Source organism: Micropterus salmoides, unplaced genomic scaffold (assembly GCF_014851395.1).
Source record: "Micropterus salmoides isolate LMB-PRFRI ecotype aquatic unplaced genomic scaffold, ASM1485139v1 Ms_hic_scaffold_15, whole genome shotgun sequence".
Lineage (NCBI taxonomy): Eukaryota > Metazoa > Chordata > Actinopteri > Centrarchiformes > Centrarchidae > Micropterus > Micropterus salmoides.
The window spans coordinates 20,738,914-20,750,633 of record NW_024040596.1 but is presented as its reverse complement, the minus strand read 5'-3'; the positions used below and the strand labels follow the sequence as shown (position 1 = coordinate 20,750,633).

General features: G+C 42.1%; 1 protein-coding gene across 1 annotated transcript; it reads left to right on the top strand.

The window, feature by feature from the left end:
• The first annotated feature begins 447 nt into the window (after positions 1-447).
• Positions 448-3,546, top strand: zic5 (zic family member 5 (odd-paired homolog, Drosophila)). The gene is made up of 2 exons (XM_038720985.1): positions 448-1,650; positions 2,980-3,546. Exons 1-2 carry the CDS (start codon positions 609-611, stop codon positions 3,417-3,419), a joined length of 1,482 nt encoding a protein of 493 aa, XP_038576913.1. The 5' UTR covers positions 448-608; the 3' UTR covers positions 3,420-3,546.
• The last annotated feature ends 8,174 nt before the right edge of the window (positions 3,547-11,720 follow it).

The window sequence follows — 11,720 nt, the reverse complement described above, 5'->3', positions numbered from 1 at the left end:
CTGTGTTAATGTTGTCTTTTTTACACATCTAGCCTATACACTGGTCACATCTTTTCCACTAGTCCCAAACATCCATCCAACAGCAGCAGGCTTTTTTCCGCGTTTTTCTTTTTTTTCCCCATAATGGCAATAGTAAGACACTTGGACAAATCAGAGATAAACTAGGCTGCGTTTGTCACATAAACTGACATTTCGGTCTTCCACATGCGCCAGCACCAGTAAATAGAAAGCCGCACAAACAGATCTGCTGGTAACTTTGTGAGTACAACTTTTTGGAGTCAACAGCGATAAAGAGAGTGAGGGGGCGGAACCCTGCTGAGCCCCTGCGCTGAACGACAGCCAATCGCTTCGTTCTCCTAACTGCCAGTCACCGAAATCCGTCCAATACCCGCAGTGCCATTTCTAAACTGTATTCCCCACTGTGTCCTCCAACTGTTGTATGTTCTGCCAATCGCTTGAGGACAGAGTGGGGAAAGGAGCAAGCAGAGTTAGAAGCCGGACAAAAGAACTTATAGACCCCTTATATACATATTTTCCTAATGTTTTAGAGAGCGTGGTGTGGTGGAAAAACAATTGCGGTGAGTGCGGATGGACTTGTCAGTGTAGTTATGGAACCCCCTTTAAGCAAGAGGAATCCGGCGATAAGATTAGCGGATTTGGCAGCGACTCAACCCCTTCCTCATCAGAATATGACAGGCTTCCCGGGGCTAGGGGGGCATCACCCTCTCTCCCACCATGCCCACCTCCACCCTGGGGAGCTGGGCAACGACCCCGGAGTGGCACTCACTCCATTTGGACCAGAGCACATGGCACAGACAAATGCTCTCAAACTTAGCCCATCTCAGCACATTCAGAGCCATCCCGAAGCCCAGACAGCGGCATCTTTCACTTCTGCTCAGACCACAGTTGGTTTCCCCGTGGCTCACCCCCACTCAGGCTACTCAAGCAGCAGGGACTTCATCCTCAGGAGAGAACTCTCAGCCTCTGCTATGCATGCACTTGGCGACCAGCATAGTTCCGCCTCCTCCCCTCATCACCATGGCATGTTCATCTCCCCAACAGGTGCTTATGGGCACACGGAAAGTGGGGCCCATTCACTTTTCTCTGGACTTCACGACCAGGCGTCCCCAGGTGCCCACCACCATGCCCTCAATGGGCAAATGCGCCTGGGTATACCGGGGGACATCTACGGCAGGCCAGAGCACTTCGGGCACAGGCCAGAGCACTATGGACCCTCTTCTCTCCACAGCTACAACTCCATGAACCTCAATGTGAACATCGCTTCTGCTCCTCACGGAGCGGCGGGGGCGTTTTTGAGATACATGCGGCAGCCCATAAAGCAAGAGCTAATCTGCAAATGGATTGACCAGGAGCAAAATCAAAAGAAGCCCTGCTCTAAAACTTACAGCACCATGCACGAGCTGGTCAACCACGTCACGGTGGAGCATGTCGGGGGACCGGAGCAGAGCAGCCACGTCTGTTTTTGGGAAGAATGTCCACGGGAAGGAAAAGCTTTCAAAGCGAAGTACAAACTGATAAATCACATCCGAGTTCACACGGGAGAAAAGCCCTTCCCGTGTCCTTTCCCGGGCTGTGGAAAAGTGTTCGCTCGATCGGAGAATTTAAAGATTCACAAGAGGACTCACACAGGTCAGTACATCTAATTGTGTAAAACTTGCCTCGCAATGTGAAAGGGTGACCTTGTGTTGTTATTCACATCCGAAATGGATGGTCAGTGCGACCGAGCGCTATTGCGCATGCAAGCCAGCAGAAAAGTTTTATTCAGTGAAGGCTCGCACAGTGAGTAAACGTGTTTCATTTCCTTTCTTAAATATACACCTTTTTACTCGCCGAGACGCCTGATGTAGGCGTGAGAGGATTATGGCATATCATTTGGAAAACGTGCTTACGTGCATGCAGGACAGCACTAGAACACGCGTAAATGTAATTATCCTCAGGCGTAGGACGTTTACGCAGAAGCTCAGTTTATACATCGACAAGTCTCTCCACATGGTACGCGATATCTTAACGTATGCCAGGTGTATTAGTTTTAAGCATTGGTTTATTGTTAACCATCCGGAGTATGAGCTATAGGCTATAACCTCTGTGGGCTACTACTGTCTGTGGAGAAATCAAATATATCCTGATATACTGTCCAACCAAAACAACTGCGTTGTGATGAATTGTTGCTTAGTGCTTTAAGGTAAAGACCATGAGTCTTAGCAGAGTAAGTTTCCACAACATTTAAAATCTAAGAGTGTCCGTTTGGAGATTTGTTTTTGTTGTTGATACTTAGATTAAGGGTCATGTTTTGGCTAAGGGAGAGCTAAATTTTGGCCTAATGCCACCCGCCTTCTTACTGAATGATGTGAAATCCCCAGGGAAATAAATAATACGTAATCTATTAAAAATAGAAGTCATCAGAAAGTCCATCTTACACTTTCGTATTATTATCATTATGACAACGCGCACTGCACACCATTCCAATTTAAAACATACATGCACTGTGCAGGCTATGATTTAAAAAAAAAAGAAGAAGAAGAAGCATGTTTTTCATTTAAGGGTGACAGTGCCTGTGAGAGAGATAGAGAGAGAGCGCGAGAGATGAGTTATAACCACCACGATACTTAAACGGCTCCTGGTGGTCTTCTGACTGCCCCCACCACACACATACATGTAACCAGAAGGCCTAAAGCCATGTTGCACGTGGTCACACATGAACATGCTTTGGATAAGTGGGTGTGGAGCATTGGCTCCAGTAGATGTTTAGTGTGTACGCTTTGGTGAAGAGGAAGCCCCAGTGGAGAGGTAGGCCTGCAGGCTGCTACACAGCAGAGTTCATGAGAAGTTACCCTCGTGTTGTATTTATTCAGGTATGCACTTCTGAAGTGTGTAAAAATGTATCTACTCTCTATGTTTTCTAAAGCAGTGATATTACAGCACATGACACTGACTGCATCTGTTTCTATTTTATTCCAGGAGAGAAACCCTTTAAGTGCGAGTTTGACGGCTGTGACAGAAAATTCGCCAACAGCAGCGACCGGAAGAAGCACTCTCATGTCCACACCAGTGACAAGCCTTACTACTGCAAAGTCCGTGGCTGTGACAAATCGTACACACACCCGAGCTCGCTGCGGAAGCACATGAAAGTGCACTGCAAGTCCCCGCCGCCTCCTTCCACCAACGTCCCCTACATTTCCTCCACAAATCCTCTTGGAGACCCTCTCACGCCCAACTCCGAGCCCCACAGGAACCGCTCTGCGAATCTCTCTCCTCAGGTCACCAACCTCAACGAGTGGTATGTGTGCCAGGGGAGCGGAGGACCCAACCACCTCCACACCCCGTCCAGCGATGTGCCAACGTCAGATTCAGACGACGAGGACTCTTTCAGACATTCAGACCCAAGGACAATGCTTTGATGCCCTGTTTACAACCACGTGACTGTCAAACCTGACCGGTTAAAGTGTGTAGGTCGTGCTGGGCCCGTGCGCTTGGGATGTTGATCAGTTATTTTCACTGTAGTATTATTAAACGACTGTGCTACATGCAGATCACTCATTATTATCTTGGAGGCAATGCAGGCCTAGTTACATGAGGAAGAATTTCTCTGAGGTGACCCCTGACCTTTCTTAAAATGTGGATCAAAACTATCAAAAAGAAACATTTAACACTGACATTAGAGCTGAAATTAAAATTCCCTGTTTGTTATTTGAAAGGACCAACAATTTTAGATTTCTGAAAAGAACTTTTAAGATTTTTTTTTTATTATTATTATTATTTTTTTTTAAACCACAGTAATATGTAGGGTTTAATTAACAGCATGGCTTAAGGCTCAACTGGTGTGCTGAAATGACATCTTTCATGTGACCTCCCATCATCCCCTTGCAGTTTAATAATGTGCCTGCTATCAATCACTGTCATATTCCAGACATTTAAGGAAAACAAATGGTACTGCTTTCAACCCCACACATGGCAACAAATGGTAATGGAGACAATAGAGGATGAGGCTTTTTTATGTGCGTGCTTTCTTTAAGATGTGGTACAAACTTTGATAAACCAACAAGGAAAAAAAATTAAGAGGCAAACATCTGAGTGTCTTAAGGGTTCTCATTGACCTTTTCAGATTTATACATGTGTTTGGATGGAATTTTGTAATATTTAAGAACTATTTAAGACTATATTTTATGCAAAATACACAAGTGTTATGCTCGTTAAAGAGTATGAGTAAGTCCCTTGAGACCCTAAATGTCTACACTGACAGGCTTTGACCCTGTAGGATTTGTATATATGTAACTGTACTGATGCTTGTGAATGTTGTGTAGTTTTAATTACAAAAAAAAATGTTGTTTTGTACATTGTAATTTATTTGCTGGTATCAATGTTGTATTTTAATTACAGGAACACCAAAGAATAATAATATCAGTTTTGGTGATGCATAGTACCCTGCTGATGTTTTTTTTTTTTCCTCTCAATTTTGTGTTATTTTTTTGTTCACTTTTAAAAAAAAATTAATTGTGGTCTGTAAAAGAACAAAACATTTACTTGAATAGGCTGTGTAATGTGAAAAGTCCCTTTCTGGCATGCCTTTTGTAGTGATTTGTCTTTCTCTTTGAGGTGCATGGTGCAGTTGGACATGATGGATGAACAAAAAAAGAAGACATAAATCAACTATGATTGTGCAGACCCTTGATGTTCAAAATTAAATTTACAATATAAATTTCATGCTAAAAATTAATAAAAAAAATCAGGACATATACAGTAAATAGTATGTAAAAGTGTCAAATTATTATGATTTATGAGTGAATTTGATTGGAGTTTGGGGAAATTGACAATCACAGAATATTAATGGACTGGTTACACATAAATTCGACTGGACTCGATTGCTGCTTTTTGTAAAAAGTATTTTAAGATGCTGTACATTGATTGTCAATTTATTACCTTTAAATGTGAAATGCAACACAACATCAATGTCATTATCACATCAAATGACAAAGTAGCAGTAGCTCTGTTCATTTCCTATCCCGCCATTTCTATAAAATATCCACTGTTATCTTAGAATTAGCCAGGGAGGCTGGTATAAACTAATCACTGAGCTAATGGGAAAACTTATAGCCCCCTGATGGCTCTACCTCTGAAAGGCGCGACGGCACAAAGCAGCCGAGGCATGAATCATTCATGGGAAAAATAAAAGATAAAAGATCTGACAATAAGCAAGGCCTTGTATAGAGTGTATAAAACAAGTTCCCCCTCTTATTTCCTCCATTAAAACGCACAATCTCACTTTCAAAGAGTTGCCTGTCCAGTCTATAGAATTAAAATTGACCAACGTGAGTCCTGCACCACATCAAAGGCTGCAGCTTCTGAGAGGAAGGCTGGCCGCTTTGACAGTCTTCATGGTGCGTTAGGATTTCTATGGCAATCGGGGACTGAGACGCTCACATTTCAATGTGTCTGGTTGAAAAACACTAACTGCCATTAAATGAACTATAATCAAAGCTCAGGATGAACCCTCGACAGAAATGTGTGTTGCCACAAATACACCGTTGGCAGGTAGATGACACACGCTGTAGACTCTCTGGTTGCATTTGCCTGGAAAGAACTGAATGAATTCAGAAGGGAACAAGTACAAATTGAAACCTTTAAAAAAATTTTTTTATTTTTTTGAAATAGTTAAAAACACACACACACACACACACGCACCACACATTTAAAAATATTCTGAGCTTCCACGCCGCATCAATTAAGACACTTGACTCAGGTCAACCTGCAGGATGTTGGGACTGTAAAATGCACACCCTTAATCAGCACTGGAGTGAAAACAATTTCAAATACTAACGAAATTTTACAGCCCATGAAAAGAGTCACTTCAGCAGGCGTTCTGAGGCTTTTATAAAATGCAACAACTGTAGATTTGTTAAGTTGCATTGTGGGGGCTTTATCAATTTTATAGCTGTTCTCTAAGCATTTCTAAAAACACTTTATCTGCTGCTTCATTCAATGCATAAGCACTTGTGGGCCTCCTCTTGTTTTGTCCGTGGACTTTTATGGGGACAAGGGCCTAAAGAGTAGCCTGCTCTTGTAGGTCCTGTTTGGAAACAAGTGCTCAATGAATGTTACAAAATAAACACGATGAGAAATAACCAGAGACAGTTCCTTTGGCATTAAAAGGAGGGAGACTTAATAAAAGGAGTGAAGCAGTCACCCTTCAGTGAGAAACGCTTTGAAGTAGAACTTATTATCTGAGAAATACTTTTTGGTTGTCCTAACGACGCTGCTGAATGGGAAAGGCACTCCTTTGTCAGCGATTTGTTCTCCTTTAGTGGGATGCCCGTGGAAATCACTTACATGGGCCACCTTAACATACTGCCTGCAAATCAGTAACTGGCAGAGTCAGACATGCAGACGCCACTTTAGAGAGGACAAAGCAAAAAGTCGCAGTGAAAACGCCGCTGCTTCTCAATTGCGCCCTTTAAAGAGGTTGAATGATAATTTCTCTGACGAGCGTAGAACCAAAACAAATGCTGTCTTGTCAGACTTTACAAGCATTATCCATCTCCTGAATACTGTTGGCACAATGTGCACGAAAATGGCTTGTGAAGTGATCATTTTGGTCACAAAAGTTAAGAGGCTCTGTTAGAAGCGCAGGTCATTTGATCCGAGCACCTGCGCCTTGAACGGCAGTGTGCATGGCTCACCTTGATGGCAACAGAACAGTGTTCAGTTTTTTAGTTGTTGTTTTTTTTAATGGGGAGGTAAAGATTTTTTTTTTTATTATTTAACTTTGGTTTGATCTTGTAAACAAGAAAGCAGGTGTATGGAGAAGAAATACCCATGCCACCACCACAACCCTCCCCTCCACCCAGAAATCATATATAGCCAAACAGCAGCACCTTGTGACAGTTTTGACACGTTTTTTAGCCCAGTCACAAAATGAAATCTCACTTTTCTTGTTCCTAAATATGACACGTGAATAATAACACCAATTGCTTGTTACACGGAAGCAAAGACCCCTGGAAATAAGAAATAGGGTGTGTGGGTAAATGGAGTAGAGCGTATTCGGTGTATTTATACCAATTTAGTAAAGCTACAGTCCAAATTGATGAGCATTCTAGTCAAATATAGGCCATGTTTCAGATGAAAATAGGTTTCAATTTATTTTTATGTTGCTTAATGTGGGTGGGCTAATAGTGAAAATCCCATCAGATTTTTATTGCCACTTTTCACTGCACCCTGTTCTGTAAATCCCCAAGAAAAGAGGGTTTTAACATATTAACTGTGCACTGTTAAACTTTGCTGTGAAGTTCAGCAATGATAAGAAATGTGTTGTTTTACAAAATTATTGCGAACTATAAACACATTTAAAGTCGAAATACTGATAGGCCTATTCTAATGCTTTAGCCTATGCGTCTTTGGCACAGAAGTATGCTACACACCTGTTTTCTGCCCGAGTCTAAACTTTCTCACAGCGTGAAGTCTCCGTAGTTCACATTCTCCATTTCTTTACAAACGCACGGTTTAACAGCCACATATTTGCTATCCAGGCATTTTGCCAGCGTTTTCCAAACTCCCTACCTGGCTACTGTCTTGTTTCATGAACAAGTCAGAAAACAACGCAGTCCCGTTGCTGTTGCACCTCTCCCGGTTGATTCGAGAGTCTCAACTCCAAGACTGCCTTCGGAGCTGTTTTTTTTTTTTTTTCTTCTAATAGAAGCAGGCGCACAGACTCAGCTTTTATTCTGCTAGAGCAGCGAACAGTCAGTGTAGGTTTTACAGTACGTATGCAGTACAGCCTGCAGGGGACAATTCGGCAGCAAGTTCAAGGGGCGACTCAAAACTTCTGTATTTTTGAAGAAGGACTCATTCCCTCTGGTTTATGGATCTTGGAAGCTGGGGGTGAAACTCTAAATTCTTTGACCGGGTTTACACTCGGACTGTCGGACGTCTGCAGGGAGAATGTCGCTGCTCTCCAGCCCTACTTCAGCAGTTGTGGTTTCACCTATTAGCCCCGATGTCTTTCCCAAAGGAGTGCGAGAGTTAAACATCTGACAATGGGCACGCCGGGGGGTTACTCAACTGACCTGTACTTGGTTTTAGTTTCATAGGAACTTCATTAAATCAATTACCCAGTGAGCACATCATGATTTTTTTTGTAATTTAATGACAAAAATGTTTTTTTTCCCTTCATATGTTTAGCCTATTCTATAGAGCAACCTGAAAGAATGAGGGCTTTAGGCGCTTCTAGGATTAAATATAATCATAACCTGCACTGTGTTGTGAAGGAAAATGGTTTATTCTTGCTCTGACATTTAGACAGTGTTGTTTCTCACCTTCCATCTCAAGCTGAGTGGCACTAAGGTAGAATGCCAGCAGTCACAACAGCTTCTCATTGTTCTTCTGTTTGAGAGACCATCCTGGAAATAATTTGTGTTTTCAATGTAAAAAAAAAAAAAAAGGAATAAAATTAATGTAAAAAACAGAACAGACATTACTGTTCAGACAGAAATTAAAGACAAACTGTTTGGAAATTTGCAGTAAGGCTGGCCTCTATACATATTTACAATAGCCCTAAGAAACTGAGTTTTTAAAACTGCTATGATTTGTGTGTGAGATTAAATAAATTGAAAAAATACATACAGACTTCAATATCAAGTACATTTCTGACATTCAAATAATTATGTAATTGTATTTTATAGTAAAAGTAGAAACATTTTCAGAAGAGAAATGCCTTAATGAGTTGACTGTATCTGACATGACAGATCAGTGCAACACCAGTAGAGCCATAATTATAATTATTTTAATTTAATCTTTTAGGAATCGGGTTACTAAACTGATTTTCTACTTGTCACATGTATCACTGCTACTTTACATTCATGCACTGCAATTCAGAAGAGCATGATACATCACTCAGAAACTGACATAATATCTGGTGGCTCAGTAACATCTGTGGGGGTAGAGATTTGGTGCCGGTCCAAAGCCCCATCCCAGGACTGGGAGCCACTCCAAGGCAGTAGGTGAGGAGAGCAAGGTCGTCCACGGACAACCACATGAGCCAGGCCCTGCTACCTGGCCCTTATATAGTCCACCGGCCAGAAAGTAGAAACTAAAGTGCAGATAAGCGTGAGCATGCTGCCCCAGTAGTCTCTTACTGAATGACAGGGCTTTCCTAAAAGCCTCTAAATGCAGGATGTAGGCTTCAGCGTACTTGGAAACTGACGCGGTGGAGGGAAACAGTGAACTATATACTCCATCAAAGAGAACCAGATGGACTTTTTAGTTTAGGATATTTTGATTTGTGCCCAGGGATGATACTGCTTACAAGGTGCTTTAGACTGGAGTAAAATAAACAGTTTCATCTCTGCCATATAAAGAACATCCTGTGTGACTCTAAATCAGTTTTGGTTATTTTAAAATGAGCATTTTGTATTTTTTTAAGTACATAAGCAGAGACAAATGAAAATCTTTATCATATTGATCACAATAAACACTGCATTGCATTTGAGTCAATATAAGTACACAGTCTACTTTTCACCGGTTGTTATTTAGACATGCTGGTACTGACCTGGGACAAAAATACCAGATTGAGGCCTCTGGTGGTTTCTCTGTTTATATATATATATATATATATATATATATATATATATATATATAAATATATATATGTATGTATAAAGAGATTATTTTCACCACCAGGATGCCCACTAATCAAATTTAAATCCATGTATCTACATTCCCTTTCAACTTAACATATCTAAAAAACCTATCTATGATTGATCAAAATGATTTCAAAAGCATAGTGCCAGTCCACCATTTTAATCCACCCCCATTCTTTGCCTGTCCTTTCTTACCATCACTTTCTCCATTGTGGGCAAAGATTGGTATCTGTGCTAGATTTGTGCAGAAGTATCATGCCTGCAACATCAGAGGGCTGGCCCTGAATGCATCTGGTTTTATTGCAGAAAAGGTCAGCATTTAGAGTGGGGAAAATCATTCTATCGCAGCTGGGGAGAGGGGAGTAGGGTCAATCTTGGAAAAGAGAGAAGGTTGTGGACAGGTAAGGAGAGAGACTGGCACGACCAGACTGAACTCAAGAACCAGTCTTAGTAATTAAAAAAAAGACAAGCGGTTGTCTGTGCCAACAACAGAAAAGGGGTTGACTCCTGCTCTGCCCACAAATAAGTCTTCACAAAGTTGAGCCACTATAGGTTAATCGTGGGCAAACTGGTGAAGTTGGTTACCAATCATCCCCAGCTTCCAGTCTCACTGTAGGAGTTCTAATCCAATGTGATAAGCCAGTGCACTAGCAGTAAAGTATCCAGTGTAGAGGCACCACTGCCTCCTCAACCATGCAGAGCCAAGACCTCCCTCTGACTTCATGGAGGTGTCTGCGTGGATCCCAAACATCACAAGCCCCACACCCATTCTCTTTAACAGACTTGGGATTGGAAATGACAGATATGGCTCTGGATGGGAAGAAGAAAATGTGGTGTCTTGATGTTTCCAACTGACCTGGGATAAGCCAGAGCGGATATATGGCTGGATAGGCAATGAGATTGAGATATGGGGTCTCCATCTGACCGATGGCTTCAAAGAGATGTGCTGTTGGTCTGCTGAGGCCTCAGATGAGGTTTAAGACATAAATGATTGAATGCCAAGATGACCTATGATTTTAATGGTGTCCAGGAAGCAGCACTCCATCCACTTTTCCAACGTTTACTTTACTTTGTTCTGTGGAAATAACATTTGGCCCTCAATGGCGTTCAAGAAATTCTAATTCTAATAACTAATGTGAAACATGTTGAAACAAAGAAATCACAAGCGTCCACCTCATCTAAGGACATAAGCAGCACACTTACTAGACGGAGCTCTTTTACTTGCTGTGAAGATACTGATGACAGCCATAATGTGTCTGGTTGTCCCACAGGACACTTAGCTCTGGACTGTCCCAATCACAAGACTAATCGTATAATTAGGCCAGCTCCATTGGGGATGGCCACCTTTTGGCCCTTTGCAGACACTTGCTATAGTAAATGACAACATACCTCACAATCTATGAAAGCTTATCCATCTTAGTGACACTAAACCTTGAGAGGTGGCAATATTTTATTAACATGACTGATAGGTCCCCACAAAACTAAAAACACAAGATGTAACTTTCAAGAGGGCTGAATTGATCTCATAATTTGTTATAATTACATGTCCAGTGCTTCATCTGCTTAATTTTTATAACATTATTTATTTGTTTAAGTTTGTATTTAGATTTTATAACATATATTTGAGGATAAACCGTTTTCTCTTGGTTGTGAGAAGATAAGCCAGCAGATTATGTATTCATTACTTCAGTGGGAGGCTGCAGAGTGGTGCTTTTATATCAGAAGTGAGGAGAAATGCAAGGGCCCCTCCCCTGTACAGTCACGGAGAGTCCTTATTTCCCTACTACAGCCCCTCCTTACCTTTTCAGCATGGTGATGCACATCATTATCGTTGTCAAAAGTTGTGCGCGGAGTACGAACTCTCTGTGATGGGGGCTGTGGCAGGCGCTGCCCGGGGGGGTGAGGCAGGAGGAGGAGGGGTGACGCGCAGGTGTCGGTGCTTCAATTCTGACCGGCCGTGGCGAGGTTAGGACACCTCTCCATCCAGGAGGGCCCCATAGGCGCCCTCATTACGCAGTCCCCTGTAGCAATGAGCGGCGTGCACATGGAGAGGAGAGGTGCGATTCCTTA